Source organism: Elephas maximus, chromosome X (assembly GCF_024166365.1).
Source record: "Elephas maximus indicus isolate mEleMax1 chromosome X, mEleMax1 primary haplotype, whole genome shotgun sequence".
Classification (NCBI taxonomy): Eukaryota; Metazoa; Chordata; class Mammalia; order Proboscidea; family Elephantidae; genus Elephas; species Elephas maximus.
In genome coordinates, this window is record NC_064846.1 from 85,346,702 (window position 1) to 85,374,376 (window position 27,675).

At 36.8% G+C, this 27,675-nt stretch overlaps 1 protein-coding gene across 1 annotated transcript in view; it reads right to left on the reverse strand.

The window, feature by feature from the left end:
• LOC126069055 (transmembrane protein 182-like) overlaps positions 1-27,675 on the reverse strand; it is a 413,220-nt gene that overhangs the window by 39,370 nt on the left and 346,175 nt on the right. Inside the window, exons 5-6 of the mRNA XM_049871970.1 lie at positions 25,605-25,703; positions 21,487-21,624 (exon numbers count right to left, since the gene is read on the reverse strand). Coding sequence (XP_049727927.1) covers positions 21,487-21,624; positions 25,605-25,703 — 237 coding nt within the window. The remainder of the gene's footprint in view (positions 1-21,486; positions 21,625-25,604; positions 25,704-27,675) is intronic.

The window sequence follows — 27,675 nt, forward strand, 5'->3', positions numbered from 1 at the left end:
TCTAGGAAGAAGGATCTGACAGTATACTGTTGAAAAAATTAGCCAGTGAAAATCTTATGAATAGCAGTGGAACAAAAACATAATATATTGGGGTAAATTTGACAGAATATGTGCAAGACATGTGCACAGAAAACAATGGAACATTGCTGAGGGAAATTAAAGATATGAATAAATGAAGATATATGTCTTATTCATTATTCATAAGGCTCAGTATGATAAAGATGTCAATTCTGACTAAATTAATGTGTAGATTCAATCCAATGCCAAACAAAATCCCAGCAGACTTTTTTGAGTGGACGTTGACATGACCATTCTAAACTTCACAGGGAAATGCAAAGGACCTAGAACTTCCAAAATGACTTTGAAAAAGAACAAAGTTTAAGTTTTATCGCTACCTGATTTCAAGACTTATTGTAAAGGTACAGTTAAAAAGACAATGTGATATTGGTATCAAGACAGCCAAATAGATCAATCGGACAGAATAGAGAGTACAGAAATAGACCCACATATGTGGTGAATTTGTTTTTGACAAAAGTTTAAGGCAATTCAATGGAGAAAGAATAATATTTTTTTAAAAGTTGTGCTGGAATAATTGATTATCCTTATGCAATTATAATAATAATAAATGACAACCTTTATCCATACCTTGCACCAAATACAAAAATGAACTAAAAATGGGTCATAAACCTAAATATGCAATCAAAAACCACAAAACTTCTATTTTAAAAAAATGAGTATTTTTATGAGCTTGTGTTAAGCAAAAATTTATTTGATTCAACACCAAAAGCATGATCTGTTTTAAAAATATAATAAATTAAACATCAGCAAAATTAAAAACATTTTCTTCTAAGGACAATATTAAGAGAATGAAAACACAAGACACAGACTGAGAGAAAATATTTACAAAGCATATATCTGATAAAGGTCTTGTATATGGAATATATAAAGCACTCTAAAAACTAAATGATAAGGAAAAGCATATAAATAAGAATGACTTATGGGTTTGCACAGACACTTTGCCAAAGAAGGTATAATTAAATATAAAAGATTGACCATACCTGGACCTCTCATTCATGGATGGTGCAATTGTAAAATGGTAGAATCATTTTTAAGAGACACTTTAGCAGTTTCCTAAACAGTTAAATGTACATCTGCCATTTGATCCAGTCATTCTACTCCTAGATATTTACCAATAGAATTGAAACTATAAAGACTTGTACACAAGTGTTCATTGCAGTTTTATGTGTAATAGCCCCAAATTAGAAACAACCCAAATGTTCATCAATATGTGAATGGATGAATAAATTGCCAAATATTTGTACAGTGGAATATCATGTACCCATCAATAAAAAGAATAAACTACTGTTACAACATGCCTGAATCTTAAAATAATTATGCTGAGTGAAAGAAACAAGACAACAAAGAGTGCATAAATTACAATTCCATTTATTTAAAATGGGGAGAGGGGCAGGGAGAGGCAGGAAGAAGCGATTACAAAGGGGGATTAAAAACCTTCTGCTTGGTGATATTTTCACAGGCGCATACACATGTCAAAACTTACCAAATTGTACATATTTAGTAAGTGCAGTTTATTGTATGTCAAACATACCTCAATAAAGCTTTTTTTAATTGTAAAAAAAAAATTGTATTTGTTACTGAGTTGGCTCCTAATTATTTGTTCCAATGTAAAGAAATGTGTTTAATATGATAAGCTTTCAGATGTCTCATTTTTTTTACTGCAGACTTACCAGTGAACAGAAAACTAACAACAGTGTAAATTATGCATGAAAGGAAAGAGCCTAAAAGGAAATATTCAAATTCTAATTGTAGAAGTAGTATGATGATTAAGAAAAAAAACAATACTAATTGTTTTTTCTTTATCGATACTTTCTTAATTTTCTCCAATGTGATTGTATCAGTTTTATTAATTTATAAAATTGGATACTTTCCAATTAATCTGTAATTTCTTAGTACCCAATAATATATACCAGAATCTAGGAGGAAGGAGAACAAGAAGGATTAGTTTGGGATTATGAACAGCTCCAAAAGTAAATAATTCACGTACTTCTAACCAATTTTTGACTACAATTCTTCTGTTGTTACAAATAGTCCCCAGAGTATAAATGAGTTCCGTTCCTAAATCTGTCTTTAGGTCGAGTTTGTACATAACATCAGTTTGTCAAATGTCTGTCTTGGTATATAGTATATAGTGTACATTTCTATGCATAAAAAAGTTAAAGAAACATTTCAGATACACTAAAACATATTTAACATAATAATACAGTAATAATAATGTTTTGATGCACATTGCAAAGTAGCACCCATTTGTTATTATGAACGATTTTATGTATCTCAAATTTTTAATATAACAGTTTTTACTGGGGTTAGTTCATAACTACAGGTTGTACGTAAGTCAGATATTTGTAACATGGGGACTGTCTGTATTTTAAAAACTGACAAGATTTCCTTTACAAATTATGTATAGATTAACTTCACATATCTTTTTTTTTTAAGATCTGAATGAAGATCTGACACCTTATACAAAATTTTAGAAGTTTACATAATCCATGTTTTTTAAGTGTCTACTGTGGTCCAGATGATTCATATATTCTCTTATAGTTTAAAAATGTTGGCTATAATCTTGGTAGTCTTCAGTCTACAGAACTAACACTAGGTTGAAAATAATGAAACCTGGTTTACAGTTTCTGCTTTTATGTTCTACCTGTATTCACTTAACAAATATTGATTAAATGCCAACCTTATGCCAGGCACTATGTTAGGTGCTTGGGGTACACCTTTGAACAAAACAATGATCTCTGCCCTCACAGAGCTTACAATCTGCTGGGAGGAAGACAAACAAGAAATGATAAACATCGCATTTCAGAATTTCTTGTGCATCACTTCTAAATCCCCTCAACCCGGGCTTTTATTCCAGCCACTACAGCAACAAACAGTTCCATGCAGACTTTGACCTGCTTCCTGCAGCTCATGAAGGCTTTGCCTCAGGCTTGGGCTTTATACCTCCTGATTCCTGCTCTGAGGCGTCTCTTAGGAATCTACCTATATCATGCGTGTATAACACACAAGGGCAAGGAAGTAAATAACTGGAGTCACCTTTACTAATATGCAACAGGAGCCAATGAACAAATGTTCCCTGTGTTTATTTCATAATCTCATATAGAAAAGTTGAGCACAAGTTTTCTGTAATGGCAGCCTATAATAAAGGATCTGATTCCATTTTTTGATGTTTGACTTGCAGACATTTTTAAATCTTCACCCCTCCCTTACCCTCTTTTGCTCTACATCTGGACAAGCTGATAAGAAAGCCCACGTCCTCCCTCCTTTGGCTCCAGCAGGAATTTCAAACCATGGCGCTTCTGAGGGAACCCTCACCCAAGCCTCACCCTCAAATCATAAAAACCTCAAAACTTTCACTGCTCTTTTAGCCATTTTGGACATGCTTGGGGCACTGCCTGATTTCTACAGAAAGCCTCATTGTGATTAATAAACCCTTTTGTACTTTCATGAGGCATGTGTGGCATCATCTGTCTCAATATCCAAACCACATTTTCTGTGTGTGTGTGTGGGAGGGGGCTCCATTCTGTCTCTGTAGAGTGACTGCAACATAGCCAATCTGATAAAACATCCTTTTATTGGCTTTCCCTCTTTTCCCACTTCAGTCCCTTTATCTTGTACTCCTGATCCCTGAAATCACATTCCCATAAAACACAGGTAAACAACTAGAGAAAAGACACTAGGGGAGGAGCATGTCTAGCATGTTCATGAACAGTAGGGTGGACAGTGCAGCTGTTGTAAAATGAGCAAGAGTGCTAGCAGTACGACAGGAGGACAGAGAGGTGAGAGAATGGAGGTGGACCATATAGAACATAAGCTTTTCTTCTAGATGAAATTATGAGACTTTGTAAGCTTCTGAGCAGAGGAATACCCTCATCTTCCTATGTGAGGGTATGGCAAGTGTAGAGGAAAGAAGACAGCTAGAAAGCTATTACAGTAATTCATCCTAGAGAAGAGAGGGTAATTTGGACCAGGGAGGTCTTACTTTGCTTCTCAAAAACTAAGTTTTCTCATCTATAAAGTGTCCAGTTCAAATTTTTTCATACAGATTTTTGTGGAATAGAAAAATGAAATAGGACTTGTAAAACTATGACAAGATAGAAAAGTAAAAATAACTAACTTACTGGGTGCTTGCTACGTACCGAATAACTTCTACGTGCTTTGATCATATTTACTGTAGTTACTACTGTGGTCCCAATATTATAAATAAGGAAACTGGGGCAATTTGCCCAATTACATAACCAGTGTCTTAGTTACCTAGTGCAGCTATAACACAAATACCACAAGTGGGTAGCTTTAAAGAACAGAAATTTATTTTCTTATACTTTTGAAGGTTAAAAGACCAAATCAGAGACTCAGTCATGTCAATTTTTTCCCTGTAGGTAGCCCCAATTGTTCCTTGATTCCTTGGCAATCCTCACATGGCATCTGTCTTCCCCAGGTTGTGCTTACCTCTGTGTCCAATCTACTCTTTTTGTAACTCAGAAGTGATCAGGTTTTGGAAACACCTACATTTATATGGCCTTATTAACATAACCAAGAAAACCCAATTTCTAAGCAGGATTACATCCACAGGTATAGAGATTAGGATTCCAGCCATTATTTTGAGGGCAACCAATTCAATCCATAACAGCTAGTGAGAAAGAGAGCTGGAATTTGAACTTGATTGTCAGGCACCAAAGCCCATATTTTTCAACACCGTACTGAACTGCTTAGAATGTAAATGAAAATTATGCCTCCTAGTCACAAAGATAGATCATGTGATCATGGTGTTCCACGGATTTATAGGTTCATTCCTCACCTTTGTCAGCTACCATTCTTTCAGAACCTATAAACTGAACTTTATCTGGCTTATAATAAATCTGTTTTTATTGATAGATAAATCTTGTTTAAATGCATAGCTCATTATAATAATACAATATCAAGATAGATATCAATGACAAGTATTTCTGCTTCTGAATTGTTTAAGCCCATCAAAATTTGAGATACAGAATATAATGACAGTCCTTTATATTTGTAGAATAAAGTTTACACTTGCTGTTGTTGGGTGCCATCATGTTGGTTCCGACTCCTAGCTACCCTATGTACAATAGAATTAAACACTGCCCAGTCCTGCGCCATCCTCACAATCGTTATGCTTGAGCCCATAATGGAAGCTTGCGTTGGAAACATGGAAACAAAATTGAAGTTTACACTGTACATGTGTAATTTTATCCTTATGAAAAATAACCCTTGGGGATAGAGATGTGATCCTCGCTTTTATTATCAATGAAACTACTATCAGAATAATTTATTTAAATGCATTAAATGCCAATTTTTTTTTATTATAGACCAGTCCAGTTTTCTCCAATTTCAAAATGCATTCCTATCATAAGATTCTTGCTTTCCCCTAGAACTCTCTAAAAAGAAATGTTGCCATTCTATTCTGTTTGTTTCCTTTTCTAGAAGAAGCCATATGCAACTAAGGGTTAAATGCCAGTAGCTAAGGGGTTAAATGTTATCTTCCCCAAAACACATATGTCTATTATAACATGGGCTGTTACTTTAAATTAAAGGTCACAAGTAATTTATTTTTAGTATACAGTTGTATGCTTAAAATATCAATGAATATAAAAAAGTTGTATTTATAAATTAACAGCCTCCCATTCTTCAGAAAATACAATATATTGATAAGAATGTAATTAAGCCTTTAATCATGTAATTTAAAATTAAATTAATTGGATGGCTAGTGAACCTCATTAAGCACTCATCATACAATCAATTTATATTTCATTATCACACAATACCTACCTTAATACCCTGCTGGGAGCCAGGCTGCAAGGGCGGCCCCTCTGCACCCACTGCCCCCAGCATAAACATCAAAGAATCCCTGAAAAGTCAGGAGGAGCCAGGCTGCAAGGGCAGCCTCTCTGCACCCACTGCCCCCAGCATAAACATTGAAGAATTCCTGAAAAGTCAGGAATATCTCTGTCATCTGTGTTATGTTTCTGTTTCACTTTCAGCCTGTGTATAGCAGAATGTATAAGCATAAAATTCCATTATAGATTTAGGGACCTTTGGACGGGGGGCGTCCTACTCATAATCCCCTGGTAAAATCCCGGGTAGGGACAGCCCGTGTATTACCTGGGGATCAACATGAAGTTGTCTTAGGGGGAAAAACGAATAGCTCAACTATGGAAAACAAAAACAGGATGGTGGAATCCTGGTATTTACCAAGGCCCTTTTTGTGATTAAACCACCACCCACACATGATCCCATAAAAGTGGAAAAACAAAAGGCAGTGAGTTCTCTCAGCCAATTTCTCAGCCAGTTACAGGTCAACCTTCTCGTCTACCCTGCTCACTGCTGCGCTTGACTGGTCTTTGGGTGTAGAGATTGGGCTAATTGTCCTTGGCATAATCGCGGACAATATGACGTAACCTAAAGTGGCTGGACTACAAGAATTTGGCCACCCTGGACAAAATGGACAAAGCCTATGTGGCAATGGTTTTGCAAAAAGATTAATTATTATAAAAACTGTGGAAGGTATTGCAAGATTAAGCATAAGTGTAAAGCAGTATGAAGTCAATTGTTACTTTGTGTAAAAATCAACAAAATATTCTCTTCAATTAAACAAAAACTCATTGTACTTGTGTGCATATGCGGAACTGTACTATGTGTCACTTGGAAAATTATGTCTCTGGGAAATGATGTTTATGATTATATCTTGTACTGCCCCTTTATTGATCATGCGATGTTATGCTTTTGTAAGCTTATGATATAAAAGACCATGTAAAAAATAAAAAGAGGGCTTCTTTTTCTGCAAAATGAAAATATAAGACACACTACCTCTCATTCTTTTTCGCCGAACTCTACCCCTCCTCTGGTAACCCTGTTCATTGCTGAGGCTGGCCCCCGGCAATACCCCTAAATGAAACGTTAGTCCTTTGGGGCATAGCACAAAGATATAATTTTAAAATATTTTTGGGACTCTGGAAGCAGCGAGACATTTGTTCAATGTTTAGGCTCAATTTTCAGGAGAAATTTCCTTCTTTTCATTATTCACTGGTTAAAAGAAAGTGGCACTGGGAAATCCCTGACTGAGTTCCAATGGGTCAGGAAAGAAATTAAATCCAGCCCTAACAAGGAGATAAGTAAATAACAAAAAGGGAGGGATGGTCACTGATTCATTAACAGACAGGAGAGTCCCCTGTTCAACAATCATTTTTTGTTGAGAAGCTATTTTGATTTATTCAAAGTGTTCGGATTGCCTATGGGAGTGGCTATGCGATGCTGTGAACACCTAGTTCTCAAAAAGAGTAGGTATTAAGGAAGGAGAGTGCTGTTGCAAAGGGGTAATGGTGTTCACTAACCCTTTCAAGGAAATCCTGGTGATATAGTGGTTAAGAGCTACAGCTGCTAACCAGAAGGTTGGCAGTTTGAATCCACCAGCCACTGCAGTTCTACTCTGTCCTATAGGGTTGCAATGAGTCAGGATTGACGGCAATGTTGTTTGTTTTCTTTTTAACCCTTTCAAACCTCTGAAAAGTGGCCATTTCCCATGTGCAATAGAATACTAAGATAGCCTCAAGATTTCCATCCCCTCATGGACATACCTTATACAATCCCACCCCCTTGTGTGTGGTCAGATCGTGTAAATAAAATGGAATATCACCCCATGATTAAGTTATCTCGTATAACAAAGGTAAAAGGATTTTGCAGGTGCAATTAAGATTTCTATTCAGTTGACTTTGAGTTAACCAAAAGAGTCATCTGGGTGAACTTAATCTAATTATATGTGTCCTTAAAAGTGACTTGAACCATAAAGTTCTTGAAAGAAAATATAGGAGAAAAGCTATGGGACCTAATTTTCTCCAATGATAGATTATCAAGCACAACAAACGCATGAGTAGCAGAAAACAAAGAATGAACTGACTCCTCATAAAAATTAAATACTTATGTTCATCAAAAGAATTGATCAAAGGAGTAAAAAGGCAACCTAAAGACTTGGAAAAATCTTCAGGAACAATGTAACCAATAACGATCTAATATCTAAAATATGTATCAAACTTTTACAACTTAACAAAAAATAGACAAATAACACAACCAGAAATGGGCAAAGGACATGATCAGAGACTTCACTAAAGAGAATAATCAAATGGCCAACAAACACATGAAAAGATGCCCAACAACATTAGCCATTGGAGAAATGCAAGTAAAAACCACAATGAGGTACGATTTTACTCCCAGCACAAAGGCTAAGATTTAAAAAAAGAAAAAAAAGAAAAACTGGAGAATGACAAATATAGGCAATGATGTGGGGAAACTGGAACACTTATCCGTTGCTGGTGGGAATGGAAAATGGAAGAGCCATTGTGGAAAACAGTGTGGCAATGCCTTAAAAAACTAAAAATATAACTACCATGTTATTGCCATTGTTAGGTGACATCAAGTTATCAAGTCAGTTCCAACTCATAGCAACCTTATGTACAACAGAACGAAATGCTGCCCGTTCCTGCGCCATCCTCACAATCATTGCTATGTTTGAGCCCATTGTGGCAGCTACCATATCAATCCATCTCTTGAGGGCCTTCCTCTTTTTAGCAGACCCTCTACTTTACCAAGCATGATGTCCTTCTCTGGAGACTGGTCTCTCCTGATAAACATGTCCAAAGTACATGGAATGAAGTCCCACCATCCTCACATCTAAGGTGCATTCCAGTTGTACTTCTTCCAAGACAAATATGTTTGTTCTTTTGGAAGTCCATGGTATATTCAATATTATTTGACAAAGTCATAATTCAAGTACATCAGTTCTTCTTCAGTCTTTCTTATTCATGGTCCAGCTTACACAAGCATATGATACAATGGAAGATACCATGGCTTGGGTCAGGCCCTCAAAGTGATCTTTGCTTTTTAACAGTTTAAAGAGATCATTTGCAGCAGATTTGAACAATGCAATAGGGCGTTTGATTGCTTGACTACGGCTTCCATGGGTGTTGATTGTGGATACAAGTAAAATAAAATCCTTAACAACTTCAAAATTTTCTCTGTTTGTCATAATGTTGCTTATTGGTCCAGTCGTGACGATTTCTGTTTTGTTTATGTTGAGATGTAATCCATACTGAAGACTATGGTCTTTGATCTTCATCACTAAGTGCTTCAAGTTCACTTTACTCTTAGCAAGCTAGGTTGAGTCATCTGCATGTCACACATTGTTAATGAGTCTTCCTCCAATCCTGTTGCTCCGTTCTTCTTCATATAGTGCAGCTTCTCAGATTATTTGCTCAGTATACAGATTTAATAAATATGGTGAAAGGATAAAACCCTGTCACACACCTTTTCTCATTTTAAACTACACAGTATCCACTTGTTCTGTTCAAACAACTGCCCCTTGGTCTATGTACAGGTTCTGCATGAGCACAATTAATTGTTCTGGAATTCCCATTCTTTGCAATGGTATCCATAATTTGTTAGGATCCATACAGTTGAACGCTGAGTTGAAAACTCAGCTAAACACCTTTCTGTTATTCTCTGCTTTCAACCAAGATTCATCTGACATCAACCGACATCCTCTTCTGAATACAGCTTAAATTTCTGCATGTGATATTAATGATATTGTTGGATAATTTTCACATTCTTTTGGATCACTTTTTGTATGGATTGGGCACATATATGTATATCTCTTCTAGTCAGTTGTCCAGGTAGCTGTCTTCCAAATTTCTTGGCATAGATGAATAAACACTTCCAGCATTGCATCCATTTGTTGAAGCACCTCAATGGTATATTGTCAATTCCTGAAGCCTTGTTTTTCATCAACGCCTTCAGGGCAGTTTGGAATTTTTCCTTCATACCATTGGTTCATGATCACATGCTACCTCCTGAAATGGTTGAGCGTCAACCAATTCTTTTTGGTACAGTGACTCTGTGTATTTCTTCCATCTTCTTTTGATGTTTCCTGCGTCATTCAATATTATGCCCTTAGAATCCTTCAATATTGCAACTTGAGGCTTGAATTTTTTCTTCAGTTCTCTCAGCTGGAGATATGCCAAGTGTGTTCTTCTCTTTTGATTTTCTAACTCCAGGTCTTTGCACATTTCGTAATAATAATTTACTTTGTCTTATTGGGCCTCCCTTTGAAATCTTCTGTTCAGCTCTTTTACTTCATCATTTCTTCCATTCACTTTTGCTCTTATTATTTCAAAAGAAAGTTTCAGAGTCTTTTCTGACATCCACTTTGGTCTTTCCTTTCTTTCCTGTCTTTTTAATGACCTTTTGCTTTTCATGTATGATGTCCTTGATGTCCTCCTGCAACTCACCTGCTCTTTGGTCATTAGTGTTCAATGCATCAAATCTATTCTTGAGATGGTCTCTGTATTCAGATAGGATATACTCAAGGTTGTTCTTTGGCTCTTGTTGACTTGTTTTAATTTTCTTCTGCTTCATCTCGAAGTTGCATACAAGCAACTGATGGTCTGTTCAATAGTTTGCCCTTGGCCTTGTTCTGACTGATTAATATTGAGTTTCTCCATAGTCTCTTTCTACAGATGTAGTCAATTTGATTCCTGTGTATTCCATCTGGCTAGGTCCACATGTATAGTTGCAGTTTGTGTTGCTTAGAAAAGGTACTTCCAATGAATATGTCATTTTTCTTTTAAAATTCTATCATGCAATCCCTGGCATCGTTTCTATCACCAAGGCCATATTTTCCGGCTACTGATCCTTCTTCCTTGTTTCTAACATTTGCATTCCAACCACCAGTAATTATCAATGCATCTTGATCACATGTTTGATCAATTTTCAGAGTCCAGAAATTGGTCGAATTCTTCAATTTCTTCATCTTTGGCATTAGTGTTTGGTGCATAAATTTGAATAATAGTCATATTAACTGGTCTTCCTTCTAGGTGTATGGATCTTATCCTATTACTGAAAGTGTTGTACTTCAGGATAGATCTTAAATTTTCTTTTTGAAAATGAATGCGACGCTGTTCCTCTTCAGTTTATCATTCCCAGCATAGTAGATCATATGTTTGTTTGATTCAAAACGGCCAATATCACCCCATTTTGGCTCACTGATGACCAGGATATCTAACTTCAAGCATTCTGTTTAATTTTTGACAACTTCTGTTTTCATACTTTGTACATTCCATGTTCCAATTATTAGTGTCTGCAGCCGTTTCTTCTCATTTTGTTTCATGTCACATCATCAAATGAAGATTCTGAAAGCTTGACTCTATTCACATTAGTAAGGTCAACTCTATTTTGAGGAAACAGCTCTTCTCCAGTCTTATTTTGAGTGCCTTTCAACCTGAGGGCTCATCTTCCAGCACTATATCAGACAACATTCCACTACTATTCCTAAAGTTTTCACTGGTTAATAACTTTTAGGAGTAGATTGCCATTGCCAGGACCTTCTTCCTAGTCTGTCTTAGTCTGGAGGCTCCACTGAAACCTTTCCACCATGGGTGACTGTGCCGGTATTTGAAATACCAGTGGTATAGCTTCCAGCATCACAGTAACATGTAAGCGACCACAGTATGACAAACTGACAGACAAGTGGTGGGCCTATATTTTTACAACAATAATAAAAAAGTTCATTGCAAGCCATTGTGATAACAGCTGGGTATATTTGGTGCTCTTCAAGTTGACAACAGGAGCTAGTTCAGAATAATCTGATAGGAAAAAGGAATTAATAGAACAGTGGAAGAAAATACTAGGTTAAATAGCTTGAGAAGATGAGAACCAGAAAGCAGTAAAATGTGCAAAAGAGATGGCTGCTGCAGTCAGGATGAGATGACTGAAGCAAGAAAAAATAGCAGCTTCAGTGATATGTAGAGAAAAGCAGGGAGCTTACTTACAGTGGAGATGGAAAAAATAAGCCTAAAATGTCTCTACATATACATTTCTGCCTTACTAGGGAAATAAATGAGATTTTATTGAGCCACTGATAAGTACTGTGCTAGGAACCATGAAATTTTTGGTATGGTCCTTGTCCACAGTTAAGTTTGTTTTGAAAGGCAGGACATGCTGATGAAACAGTTAGTGAATGAGATATCACACAACTTTAATTTAGGAAGGTGGGGAGCTAACTTTGTACCAAAGTCAGTTTAATCTCAATTAGATAGAGTCATGGGGTTGAAATGATGATACTGAGAAGTAACCAACCAAACACCTACCACAACAGTATGTCAGAAAACTGAAGCATAGGGAAAGTGTTTTACTTAATGGATTTATAGAGAGAAAAAAAAATTTAGCTTGGTGTTTTGAATATTGTAGTCTAAAGATGATAACAATCAGAAATCAACATGATGACTATGACCCTTTGATACACCATTACATCAAAAACTAACCAGACTTTCAAACATGATTTTTAAAAACCTCTAATAATTTAAAGTTCCTGGATAGCACAAATAGTTAAGTGCTCGAGTACTGGCTTAAAGGTTGTCAGTTTGAACCCACCCAGAGGTGCCTTGGAAGACAGGCCTGATAATCTGCTTCTAAAACAGCACAGCCTTAAAAGCCCTATGGAGCAGTAGTACTCTACACATATGGGGTTGCTATGAGTTGGAACTGACTCCAAGGCAACTAACAGAAACAACAATAATTTAAAAGATTAGTGACAATTTTGCAGCCAAGTTCTTACCCACATTCAAAATTTAATACTCAAATCTCTAAAACTGAGCTATTGCTAATATTTTCTGCCATTATCGTGGCTTGTCTTTTCATTTTCTTAACAGTGTCTGTTGCAGAGCATACATTTCTCATTTTAAAAAAGTCCAACTTATCAAGTATTTCTTTTATGGATTGTGCTTTTGGTGTTGTATCTAAAAAGTCATCACCAAACACACAGTCATCTAGATTTTCTCCTATGTTATCTTCTAATGGTTGTATAGATTTACTTCTTACATTTAGGTGTATGATTCATTTTGGTTTAACTTTTTTTAGAGAAGTAAACTCTGTAACTAGATTTTTTTTGCTTGTGTATGTATGTTCAGTTGTTCCAGAATCATTTGTTCAAAATACTTCCATTTCTCCATTTAATTGCCTTTGCTCCTTTGTCAAAGATCAGTTGACTATATTTGTGTATGACTATATTTTTAAGATAGAACCTGTAAGGTTTCCTGACAGATTGGACATGAGTTGTGAGAGAATGAAGGGCGGTAAGGATGAGCTCACGGTTACATCTAAGCAACTGAAAAGATGTAATTGACATCAATGGAGATGGGGAAGGGTGTGGGTGAAGCATGTTTGGGGACAGCATAAGTGCTCAGTTTTGGACATGTTGATTTTGAGAAGTCTCTTAGATATCCAAGTAGGCAATTGTATATATGAATCCAGAGATCAAGGAAGTGGTCCTAGCTAGACAGATAATTTTAGGAAACATCAGAACATAGATGATATTTAAATCCATGAGACATGATCAGATCACGAAGGGAGTGAGAGTACCTGGAGAAAATGCCCAAGGATGGACTATGGAGCACGTCAACATTAAGAGGTGTTGGAGAAGAGGAAAAACCATTTAATAGCAAGGGACTTTTCTATAGTTTATCCATTACATTCTTAAATCAAATGTATAGGGTCAACAGATAATGACAAAATAAGGGTCAACAGATAATAACAAAATATGGACTCATTCTCTTGCTCCAAAGAATTTGTGAAGCTGATAGTGGCCTCATTTTTTCCTATCCTTATCAAAATTCTCCAGGTTTTGGGGACAATAAAAAAAAAATACACACACATATATCATATATACATGATAATTACATTGACGATAATTTGAAAAATGACTTTTCCTTGTGGGTTGGCATTATGACATCATATGTGAAAGGAGTGAAACTCCTTTACATAGGTATGATGGGTTGAACTGTGTCCCCCAAAAAAGATATGCTGAAGTCCTAACCACTGTTGCCCTTGAATGTAACCTTGTTTGGAAATAGGGTCTTTAATGATGTTATCAGTTAACACGAGGTCATACAGAGTAGGTGGTCCTAATCCCATCTGAGTGCTGTTTTTATGAAAGAAAACAGACAGAGGTACAGACAAAGGAAGGGTACTATTGATGCTGCAGCTGCAGACCAGTAGATGCCTGGCGTTATCAGAAGCTAGGAGAGAGTCACGGAGAAGATTCTTCCTAAAAATTTCAGAAGGAATCAACAAGGTAATCTCGGACTCTCAGTCTCCAAAACCATGAGGTAAAAAAATTCTATTGTTTAAAGACACCAACTTTGTGGTATTTTGTTATGAGAGCCCTAGGAAACTGATACAGTGCGTCTGACGAGGGGAAGTATACTTTCGATTCAAGAGGATTCCTTAATAAATGATTAACTATTCCCCATATGTATAAGGCCCAGTCTAGATAATTTCATCATATATGCAAATAGAATAACCACTACACTAATTTAGAATTTATGATAAAACAAAGAGTTAGAGCAATGAAACTTGTGGGGAGGCTTCATCTGGGTTATAGCCCCAGGAACTACAACAAGCCACAAGGAAGACACGTTGAACCAAGACTGTGAGTACAAAACAAAATGGGCTTAATGTCAGGGATGTATTTGAAGACAGCCTCAGAAAGCAAGGTACTATCAGAAATATCAAGTCCAAAAGGGTAGTTGGAGAGCAAGAACTGAATCCAAAATAAAGAATCAACAACATTGATCAATCAATAGAAAATCGATGTAAGATTGCTTTTTTTCTATGCTTTCTGCATAAAAATAGGATTTATTAAGCAAATCTCACAGTATATGAAGGTATATCTAACCTCCTTAAGAGAACAAAGTTATTTAAGCTCACATTTTTTTGGGAAATAACTATCATGCCAATTACACGTTTATCTATCCATTAAAGCATCTTTTCTGAATGGAAATGTTATATTGTCCCACTAATGTAATAAGTGTAAAACTGTCTTTCTTCTGAAAACATTTTGCCATCTAGGTCTGCATTAATCTCAAATTAAATTAATGAGGTTTATCTATCAATTCAACTTAGTCTTGCTCAAATAATATCACCCAAATCTTCTGAAGTGAGAAAACAGCATAGTTGTAGAGGAACTCAATTGAATTTCTCCCGTTCAGTTCCCTCAACACACCACGTTCAGTGCTACTCTCTTTCTATTTGTTCGAGTTGTAGGGTTAGGAACTGAATTCATTTCACATAATTTGCTATTGATACACACTCAGATGACTGGCTATTAGGTACCCATTCTTTCTTGAAATTTGTTTCCTGTTAATAGACATTAAGAGTAAGGTTATATATGGTTTCTATAGACATTTTATTATTAAAGGAAAGAAAATCATTCCATAGATACTATAATTATCAAGTGACTTTTCATGTTGGACAGAAAACAAAAGGTCTGTAATTGTGATTCCTTTTGTTAGATACATGGTGTATTTTACTCTTATTTTATCATATGCTTTTAAAATTTTTTTCTCAGGGACAAAATGGCAGAATAGACAGACACTTCCAGCAAGCCCTCTTACAAAAAAGACACGAAAAAAAAAAAGTGAAATGAGTACGTTTAGGACAAGCTAGGAGCCCTGAACATCAAAGGCAAAGTTAGAAAATGAAAAGAGTGGCAAAGGGAGGAAGAGATGGTTCACAAGTGCAGAGGACGTACCAGACCTGAATCATCAGGAGCACTCAGGCACCATTCCCGGGACAGGCTGCAGTGGGCTGGTACTAGCTTTCAGCCGCAGTTTCCTCAGATAGAAGCAACCAGCCACACAGCCTACTTACACCTCCAGAACCAAAGAAGAATGGTGTTCTCAGCAAAAGCTAAGTAGTTGTATCCCACCTTCGGCCCCCAAGCTGGGTTTAGCGGCTGTTGATTTCCCTGGGCCTGAGATAGGCCCTGCTGAGTGCCTACAGACATCCTCCCAGCCTTGAAGAAGGAATAAATTCACAGTTGGGGAAAAAGATAATCTTCCAGCTCCACTAACATGTGAGGCTCAGGACAGAAGCACCTCCTGTCCAGACATAAAGGGTCCACAGACTTTGAGTACCTTTCCCCCCTGCATGGACTTGTGTGGGCCTATATCAGGAGAATAGGCCCCTGTTGTCAGACTACAACTGTTTCAGCTGTGCAGTGGAGAGGTGGGTGTTTGATGTTTGACACTGCTTTGCCTATTAAACAGGGTCCTCAACTACCTACATCAGGGGCCTAAAGACTTGTGGCTCCACTCAGTTCACCCAGTCACCAGAGACAGAGTTCCAAGGATAACTGGTACCTCCCAATCCTTACAACCAAAAACTTCGGGTGCCCATGGTCCATCTGCAGAATCCACCCACATGTACACTTTAGGGAATAGGGATGCACTTTCCTCAGAGAGACCTGGGGGACAATTCTCACCCCCCTGCCTTGTTAAGAGCCTGACCCCCTACTGCAACCAGATACCAATACCTACACCAATCACCCCTGCATCTCTAAGACTGTAGGACAGAGCCTGTACCACACACTTGATGACCAGCTACCTGGACACCTAAGCTGATCCATACAAGAAAAGTAAAAGGACTCCTAACTGATATACCTGATAAGAGCTCTAACCATCCAGTGACAGGACATCATATCTTCAAAGGTGAAAATAATCAACCTACCTCACTCAAGCAACCCATTTGGGCATATAAAAACAAAGCAAAAACCTACAAAACACTAAGCAAACATAAAATAAACTAATACAATAACTTATAGATGGTTTGGAGACAACAGTCAGTATGAAATCACACAAAGAAACAGACCACGATTGCTTCAAAAATCTCTCAAAACAAAGAACCGAGGGATCTTCTAGACGACAGTGCCTTCCTGGAATTACTGGAAGCGGAACGCAAAAGATTAATATACAGAACCCTTCAAGACATCAGGAAGAAAATCAGGCAGTACGCAGAACAAGTCAAGGAAAACACAGATAAAGCAGTTGAAGAAATTAAAAAGATTATTCAAGAACATAATGAAAAATTTAATAAGCTGGAAAAATCCATAGACAGACAACAATCAGAAATTCAGAAGATTAACAATAAAATTACAGAATTAGAAAACTCAATAGAAAGTCAGAGGAGCAGAATTGTGCAAGTGGAAGGCAGGATTGGGGACTTGAAGATAAAGCACTTGGCACCAATATATGTGAAGAAAAATCAGATAAAAGTATTTTGAAAAAATGAAGCAAACTTAAGAATCCTGTGGGATTCTATCAAGAGAAATAATCTATGAGTGATTGGAGTACCAGAACAGGGAGGGATAACAGAAAATACAGAGAGAATTCTTGAAAATCTGTTGGCAGAAAACTTCCCTGAAAGATAAGAAGATATCTATCCAAGATGCTCATCGACCTCCACATAAGGTAGATTTTAAAAGAAAGTCACCAAGACATATTATAATCAAGCTTGCCAAAACCAAAGATAAGAGCAGCTAGGGATAAATGAAAAGTCACGTACAAAGGAGAGAAAATAAGAATAAGCTCAGACTACTCAGCAGAAACCATGCAGGCAAGTAGGCAATGGGATGACTTATATCAAGCATTGAGGGAAAAGGATTGCCAGCCAAGAATCATATATCCAGCAAAATTGTCTCTCAAGTATGAAGGTGAAATTAGGACATTTCCAGATAAACAGAAGTTTAGGAAATTTGTAAAAACCAAACCAAAACTACAAGAAATACTAAAGGAAATTCTTTGGTTAGAAAATCAATAATATTACTTAACAACCAAAGACCAGAACACTGGACAGAACAATCAGGTGTCAACCCAGACAGGGAAATCACAAAAATAAATCAAGATAAAAAAAAACAAAAACACTCAAAATGTATGTCAAAGAAGACAACATTAAAACAATAAAGAGGGATTAAGAAATGTAGTCATAGATCTTTCATATGAAGAGGAAGACAAGGCGATATAAAGAAATAAAAGTTAAGTTTAAATTTAGAAAAATAGGGGTAAATATTAAGGCAACCACAAAGGAGACAAACTATCCTACACATCAAAATAAAATACGAGATAAAAATAGAGACTCAGCAGAAACAAAATCAACAACAACAAATAAGAGGAAAAGACTATAAAGACAAACTATCCAGAACAAAAAATTAACTGGGAAAAAGAAACTGTCAACAACACACACAAAAAAGACATCAAAATGATGGCACTAAATTCACACCTATCCATAATTACACTGAGTGTAAGTGGACTAAATGCACCATTAAAGAGACGCAGAGTGGCAGAATGGAAAAAAAAAAAAAAAACATGATCCACCTATATGCTCCCTACAAGAGACACACCTTAAACTTAGAGACACAAACAAACTAAAACTCAAAGGATGGAAAAAACTGTATCAAGCAAACAACAACCAAAAAAGAGCACGAGTGGGCAATATTAATTTCTGACAAAACAGACTTTAGAGTTAAATCCATCATAAAAGATAAGGAAGGACACTATATAATGATTAAAGGTAAAATACACCAGGAGGATATAACCATATTATTTATGCACCCAATGACAGGGCTGCAAGATACATGAAACAAACTCTAACAGCATTGAAAAGTGAGATGGACAGCTCCACAATTACAGTAGGAGACTTCGACACACCACTTTTGGTGAAGGACAGGCCACCCAGAGAGTGCTCAATAAAGGCACGGAAGATCAAAATGCCACAATCAACCAACCTGACTTTATAGACATATACGGAACACTCCACCCAAAAACAGTAAAATATACTTTCTTTTGTAGTGCATATGGAGCATTCTCTAAATAGACCACATATTAGGTCATACAGCAAGCCTTAGCAGAGTCCAAAATTTCAAAATATTACAAAGCATCTTCTCTGTCCATAAGGCCATAAAAGTAGAACTCAAAAACACAAAAAGCAGGGAAAAGAAATCAAACTCTTGGAAACTGAACAATGCCCTGCCCAAAAAGGACTGGGTTATAGAATACATTAAGGATGGAATAAATAATTCATGGAATCCAATGAGAATGAAAACACATCCTATCAGAACCTTTGGGACACAGCAAAAGCAGTGCTCAGAGGTCAATTTATAACAATAAATGCACACGAAGAAAAAGAAGAAAGGGCTAAAATCAAAGAATTATCCCTAAAACTTGAACAAATAGAAACAGAGTAACAAAAGAAACCCTCAGGCACCAGGAGAAAGCAAATAATAAAAAATTAGAGCCGAATTAAATGAAATAGAAAACAGAAAAACGATTGAAAGAATTAACAAGACCAAAAGCTGGTTCTTTGAAAAAATTCACAAAATTGAAAAACCATTGGCCAAACTGACAAAAGAAAAACAGGAGAGGAAGCAAATAATGCAAATATGAAAAGAGATGGGCAATATTACAACAGACCCAACTGAAATTAAAAGAATCATAACAGATTATTATGAAAAATTGAACTCTAACAAATTTGAAAATCTAGAAGAAACGGATGAATTCCTAGACACACACTACCTACCTAAACTAACACAAACAGAGGTAGAACAACTAAATAGACCCGTAACAAAAGAAAAGATTGAAAAGGTAATCAAACCCCTCCCTCCAAAAAAAAGAAGCCCTGGCTCAGACTGCTTTCCTGGAGAGTTTACCAAACTTTCAGAGAAGAGTTAACACTACTACACTAAAGGTATTTCAGAGCATAGAAAAGGTTGGAATACCCCCAAGCTCATTCTACAAAGCCAGCATATCCCTGATATCAAAACCAGGTAAAGACACCACAAAAAAGAAACACCGTATGATCCAGCAATCCCATTCCTATGTATATATCCCAGAGAAATAAGAGCTGTCACACAAGTACACATATGCACACCCATGTTCATTGCAGCATTATTCACAATAGCAAAAAGATGGAAACAATTTAAGTGCCCGTTAATAGATGAATTAAACAAACTATGGTACATACACACAATGGAATACTATGAAACAATAAAGAACAGTGATGAACCTTTGAAACATCTCACAAGGTGGATGAATCTGCAGGGCATTACGCTGAGTGAAATAAGTCAATCACAAAAGGACAAATATTCTTTGAGACCACTATTAAAAAACTCATGTAAAGTTCACACACAAAAAGAAACCATCTTTGATGGTTATGAGGGAGAGGCGTGGTAGGGAGGGAAAAACACTAAGTAGACAATAGATATGTGGTAACTTTGGTGATGGGTAAGACAGAACACAATACTGAGGAAGCTAGCACAACTTGACGAAGACAAGGTCATGGAAGATCCACAGAGACATCCAAATTCTCTGAGGGACCAAATTACTGGGCCGAGTGCTGGGGACCATAGTCTTGGGGAACATCTAGCTCAATTGGCATAACACAGTTTATAAAGAAAATGTTCTACATCCTACTTTGGGTATTAGCATCTGGGGTCTTAAAAGTTTGTGAGGGGCCATCTAAGATACTCTACTGGTCTCACCCTGTCTGGACCAAGAGAGAATGAAGAAAACCAAAGACACAAGGGAAAGATTAGACCAAAGGACTAAATGGATCACAACTACCGCAGCCTCCACCAGACTGAGTCCAGCACAACTATACGGTGCCTGGCTACCACCACTGACTGCTCTGACAGGGATCGCAATAGAGGGCCCAGGACAGAGCTGGAGAAAAATGTAGAACAAAATTCTAACTCACACACACACAAAAAAAAGACCAGACTTACTGCTCTGACAGAGACTGGAGAAACCCGGGAGTATTGCCCCTGGACACACTTACAGCTCGGTAATGAAGTCACTCCTGATGACTCTTCAGTCAAAGATTAGACAGGCCCATAAAAAACAAGACTAAATGGGCACACCAGCCCTGGGGCAAGGACGAGAATGCAGGCGGGGACAGGAAAGCTAGTAATAGAGAACCCAAGGTCGAGAAGGGAAAAGTGTTGACATGTCATGGGGTGGCAACCAATGTCACAAAACAATATGTGTATTAATTGTTTAATGAGAAACTAATTTTCTCTGTAAACCCTCATCTAAAATACAATTTAAAAAATCCAACTCTCACATGCAGAGAAGGCCTGCCAATTAAAAAAAAAAAAAAGGGAGGCTATAAATGTTTATATCTGTGACCTAACCATTAAGAGATAAAGATAAATGACCAACACTACCAAGATTTTGGAAATAAATGTATACGTCGTTATATATGATCTTTCTAACACCCATCTGAGGGAAAAGTTCACATAAAAAACCATATAAAAAAGCAGGAGTTTATACAAATATGGATAAACAGCATATGCCCAATTCCCCAGTACTTTCCTTTATATTTTTTATTGTTGTAAATATAAAGGAAACAAAACATTTGTCATTTCAACATTCTTCACGTGTACAATTCAGTAACACTAATTATGTTTGCCTTCTTTTCAGTACAGTTTCTCGCATATAAATGTTGTATAAACACACGCATACACTCAGCTCTCTATTTACTAGTTTTTCCCCACATGATGATATGACAACTTACCCGATATCATCAGGAAGCCACCTCCAACTTTATAACTTCTGGCACTGGCAAAGGGTACACCACACACCAGCAGAAATGCCCCAGCTAGACCAGAACCAACACCTAATATAATAAAGATCGTCCAGAAGCCTCTGTATACTAAAGAGTGAGAAGAAAAATACATATATTGCAAAGTACAGTCAGTAAAATGCACTGAACTGCTGAAAGAAATCTAGCATTAGCAGTGGGCACTAAGTTTATTTGGGTTTCCAGCTTTACAGTTATTTAAATAATTGTCTAAAACACCCTTCTTCATTTCTTCACTTGGCTCTCTCCTACACATCTTATAAAATACAACTTATATGACCTCTCTTACTGGAAACCTTCCCTTACTACTATAGTCTCTCATAGCTAGCCTTATAAAGGAAATCTATTTATCATACTAGACTATAATCCCCTGTTTTCTTTCCTGCATTTTCAATAGGTAGAGTGCTCCTTGAGGGCGAAAGTCATTTTGAGTTTCTAACCAGTGCTGAACATGTATTAGACCTCAAGAGATATTTGTTACATTGAATCATATGCATTCACTCAGCCTCAGCCCTGGGGAGATAAAGGTAGGATTATTCTCAGTTGTAGCAGGCTTCCTAGCTCTAAATTCTCTGTGAACATTCATGACTTTGACTGACGGTGTGTGCAAAAAACTGTAAAGGAGAATTCCAAATAGAGTGATTAAAAAAACAACATTCCCGATTCTTAATCCTTGGACCATGCCTTGCCTCTCACTCCTTCCCACACAAAATTTACCAGCATCTGCCAGAATGTTTGTTTAACTTAAACCTGTACTGTTCCTCCTCCTGACATACAATTGTTCTTTTCCTTCCTCTAGCCTTTCTAAGTGGTTGAGTTCCTATATAGCAGGAGTGTGTGAGCAGACTAAATTTTCCTCACAAGTACTCTGTATAAGTATGTGAACTATAAAAATACAAATGAGCTCGCGCTTGCTTCCCTGAAAACCAAAAGCAAAGGATAATGGAGCTCAGTGTTGCATTTATCTAGCTCTTGTTACAGGGGTCCCATCTGAGAGAAAAATACTACATGGATATTCCTAATATATACAAAGTGAAGAGGAGCATTGAAAGAAATTATCTAGACTGTGAAGCACATCAAATAACAATTTCCATTTAAGGGTCTGGACTTTCATACAAAAGTAGAATATGGAGCCTAAGTTCTCCAGAAAATCTTTCAGTGCATTGTGTAAATTTTAGCTCTAATTTTTAAAATGCATTCTTCTGTCTCATTTTTTAGTGTTTTACCCTAGATCTGAAATAGCTTAAAGATGCTCCTTTATCCTTACAAAGCCTAGTAACTGGAAAGGGTATTTTAAATTAAGAGCTTCTAGCCTGGGAGAGCTATTTTGGGGCAGAGCAAGGAGTTGGATTGGCATGTGAAAATGACACTAATCACTCTACCTTGCACCTGTTCAGAACCTTAATCTCTTTCAAAGAATTTGCACAGTCCAATATCAACTATTTTGAAAATAAATGTTTTGAAGTGCCTGATATTATGGAACCCAGGTCCATATTAAAGGCTGTACTCAACTATTTACTTGACTGTCAGTGATAGCAGCCTCTCCACATTAGAGTATACCCTTCTCCCTGAGGTAGAAATATCATCAGCAACAGAAAGGGACGGGAGAGGAGGGGACAATAGCAAATGTACTCCAAATGTTGTGATTAAGAAATGGATATTTCTTTTATCAATTTCCCATGAAAAGGTAACGTTAAATCCCAAGGACAAGGTCAGTATGTTTTTTCATTTCCCTCACTAAGCCTCCCAGAGTAAAATACAAGTTAAATTCACCAGTTGCTATGAAACAAACATCCAATCCATTCAAATATCAGTCAGTCCCAAAAACGGAACACTGAGCGAGAACGAACACTCTGTACATTGCTAGTATATGGGTATATAATCCCCCAACAATATTATTTACATGTGTTTCTTTTATTGGCAGTCATGATGCCTTTTGTGAATTTTCTGATCATCATCTGAAACTGCAATTTTCTCTAAAGCTGAGAGACCTGTGATAACTTATTTAACTTTTCTGAGTCTCAGTGTTTCCAGAAATAAAATAGAGACAATAATAACTCATAGAGTAATTGCGACAATGGAATAATAATGAACATGTAAAAACACATGGTGTTTAATAAATGTTGGCTAATTATCATTATTATTATCTTTATTATTGTAATCATAATACCATTTGATGGTGTTCTCTTTGAGGTTTAAAGTATAAGAATTCTGCAAAAACACAATTAAGCCAAAATGTTCCTTTAATTTTTCTTTAACTGAGGCTGCTAAAGAAATGAGCAATGGGAAGAGCACTGTGCTAGCCACCAGTAGGCCTGCATGCTTGTGCTGGCTCTGACCTATACTTGCCTTGTGGCCTTGAGCAAACCCCTGCATACCTCTAAGCCTCCATTTCCAACCCTGTAAATTGTGTATAATAAGTTTTTCTTATCCCTTATCTCACAGGGAAATACAGGACAGTTTGTTGCAGGTGGTTTTATGGTAATTTCCTTAGCATGCAAATTAAATGCATTTATACATGTATCATTTAACTCAATGTCTGTCTCACAGTAAGTGTTCAATAAGTATTAACTACTGTCATCTTGGAAACCCTGGTGGCATAGTGGTTAAGAGCTATGGCTGCTAACCAAAAGGTCAGCAGTTCAAATCCACCAGGCACTCCTTGGAAACTCTATGGGGCAGTTCTACTCTGTCTTATAGGGTCACTATGAGTTGGAATCAACTCGACAACATTAGGTTTTTTGGGTTACCATTATCATCTTTGACTGAGTTGTGCATTACTTGGACTGTGGCCGTTTTTGATGCTACCATAAAATGACCATATCAAAACGTAAAACTTCGATTTTATTACCAAACTATACGTGGAATAACTCCTTCATAACCTCACTTCACCATGGCCTCCCACCCTTTGTTGCAGAACTATATAATTAGGGCATAAGACTCAGGAATGGGGTGAGATTCAAGGAGTAAAAATGCGTGTTTTGAATATTACTCAGAAAAATGCTAGATGACTTGTATTTTTTGTATTTTAGTCTAGGTAAAAATGGTCTATGTTGAAACAACACATAAAAAGTTACCTCAAAATGGCCACACTAAAACGGCCACATCAAAATCTCGTATACCCACAGAGCTCCATTGATGTCTATTGTGAGAATCAAATTAGGTAATGGATTTGAGAGATTGTTACTAATGGTAGAACAGACATCTTATGTGCTTCTTGACTGCTCTTTAGTTTGTTTACAATCTGAAGTGTTTGTGGGTAAAATAATGTAATGCCTAGAATATGATTTACAATATCCCCTCCACCACCACAATGAAGGAGAGGAATACATGAAACAAGAATGGCAAAATGTTGATTTTTTTTTAAGTAGGGTGCTGTTTACATGTGGATTTGGGATGCTATTTATTATCCTACTCTTTTTGTGCATGTTCAAATGTTGTCAAACTAATGGTTTTAAAAAATCAAATGTAGTATATTTCAGATAGGAAGATGATGTCACCTACTCTTCAATGCTAGGGAATGGAAGTAGAATAAGATTCTGAATTTTTAGGAATGAGTTTGCATGGAAACATTTGAATTATCTTGCTGAGTTCTCTCTTGGGTCAGTGTAGTGTAATGAATAAAATATAGGCTTTGGAATAAAAGGTACTTTTTTTTTATTTCTTAATTTAACTTAGTTCTCAGTTCTTCTAATCTCTCTGAGCATCAGCTTCCTCACATGTAAAATGGGGCCAATAATAGCTAACTCACAGGTTCATTGTAAGGAAGAAAGAAGATAATTTGCACAAGGCTTAGCACCTAGCAGGTGTTCAAATATATGTTCCCTTTCCATTTTCCCTTCGTTTTCATCTAGTGTCACCCATTGACAGGGTGGCTGCATGAAATCTCCTTTCTGGCTGGAGAACATAAGCAGAGCTGACCAACTTAGACCAAAATCTAGCACAAAGCCTTGGTTTTATTAGTACCAAGTAAGTCTTTCTTAAGCATATATTGACATGTACAGTGTGAGGTTATATACATCAAGAATCCTGGGGCTATATTCCAAACTTACCTGTGGTTGCATCACAAGAAGGATGTGGGAAAGGTCCAACAGCAATTGGCATAGGAAAGAGATAGCCAGGAATACAGCGTTTGGGATGAGGCTGATTCACTGGAAAAGAACAAGGATAACTTCTTTTGAATTCCAAGACTTTGGACATTTAAACTTTGATCCTTTATGCAACTTATAAATCAACAAAATATTATAATCAAGGACTGAATAAATAACAAGTTGAAAATACTTCATCTTATAGATGAGAATGGTGGGCCACAGAGAGGGGAAATGAATTTGTGCAAGGTCACACATAGAAAAGTGGGGACTAGTGTCTAAGTGGCCTGACTGATATTCCGTGTCTTTTTCAATAGCCCTTTCTTCTTTGATATTTTGTGCAATTCAATACAACAAAATTTATTCAGCATCCTTTGTTGTGTGCCATGGAGTTGATTCCAACTATAGGGACCCTATATGACAAAGTAGCACTGTCTTATAGGGTTTCCTAGGCTATAATCTTTATGGGAACAGATCGCCAGGTCTTTTCTCCCGTGGAGTTGCTAGTGCGGCAGTAGGAGCCAAGCACTTAACCATTGCGCCATCATGGCTCCTGACTCAGCATCTACTGTGTACTAAAAAGAACTGAGGTTGATGCTATGGGGAATATTAAGTCTCCAGCTTCAAAGAGCTTCACAGTCTAGTGGTGAAAATAGGTACACATGTCCAAGGAACAATAATCCATTGTAGAGTGTTTAAAGGGACATTAAGTGTACTAATAATACTACTCTAAGGGTCTAAGGGAAGAGGGAAATTAACTGAGGGCTTCAAAGGAGACATTCTAAAAACTATGGATTTTGACTTTGTCTTAAATTATGAGCAGGAGTTTAATAAGTGAAAGTGGGAAGAAAGATATTCCAAGTAGATAATAGAGCCCAAACAGAGACAGTGATAGAGAATGTTTGGGGCAAGAATCTAGATTTCAGCAATGGAAGAGAAATGAAGAGATTTCCACTTTACACAAAGTTTGTCTAGAATTACAGGGACAAAACACATCTACATGTCTGGCAATACGACATACTGGTACCATTCTCATTTTATTTTCTAGCTAAGAAACAAGCAAAATCAACAGGAGTGTGAGATACCACCCTTCAATTATAATACATAACAGCATGACATGGGCCAAACCATCTGTAAGTAATTTAATTGCTTGGATGCCAGATGCCTGTAGTCAGGGTAGCTAATATGCTAAATGACACAATCAGGATGCAAAAAGATCTCAACAGTAGGTTGAACTTAGCATGATGAAATTTAACACGGATAAATGTAAAGTTTTTACCTAACCTCAAAAAGTAATTTGTGTCACACAGGATGAGAAACATGTTGATAAACAAAAAATAATGTAAAGCTAAAATAGGCCAATGGGATTGACTATAAACTAAATACAACCTCATTGTGCATTAGGCTTACCAAAACAGTAATGCCATTTTAGGCTGCATAAATAGAGGTAGAGTGTACAAAAACAAAAGAGAAAGAGAAGCAATAAGCCACATGTGGGTACTATGTTTAGTGGTGGGTTCCACACTTTAGAAGGCCACAAGCAAATTAGAGTACACAGAAATAAAAATGAGTAAACTAGAGACAGAATAGAAAATAATATCTGGCTAGAAACCATAGAAGGAACTTAGGATACGCCAGCATAGAAATACATGACGGGAGTGAGAATGAGGAGGGACAATTGATAACGCTCCTTAGTAACCTGAAGAGCTGTCATAGAGAGAGGTGTCTGGCTTATTCTGTGTGGTTTCAGAGGAAAGAATCAGAGCCCATGGTCAGAAGGTCCAAAAAAACTGATTTTTATTCAATAAAAAGAATAAATGTGTAACGATTACAGCTGTCAGATATTACAATAGGGTGCCTGATGAGAGAGTCAAAGCCCCTTTCAGTGGAAGTATTTAAGAATAGAATTGTCAAGATGTTAGAGAGGAGATTCATACATCAATCAGGTAGGAAGTTGGAATAGATAACCTCTAAGGTCTTCTCCACCAGTAATGTTCTCTTATTATGAGTCTATGAAAAAGCATGTCATTAAAAT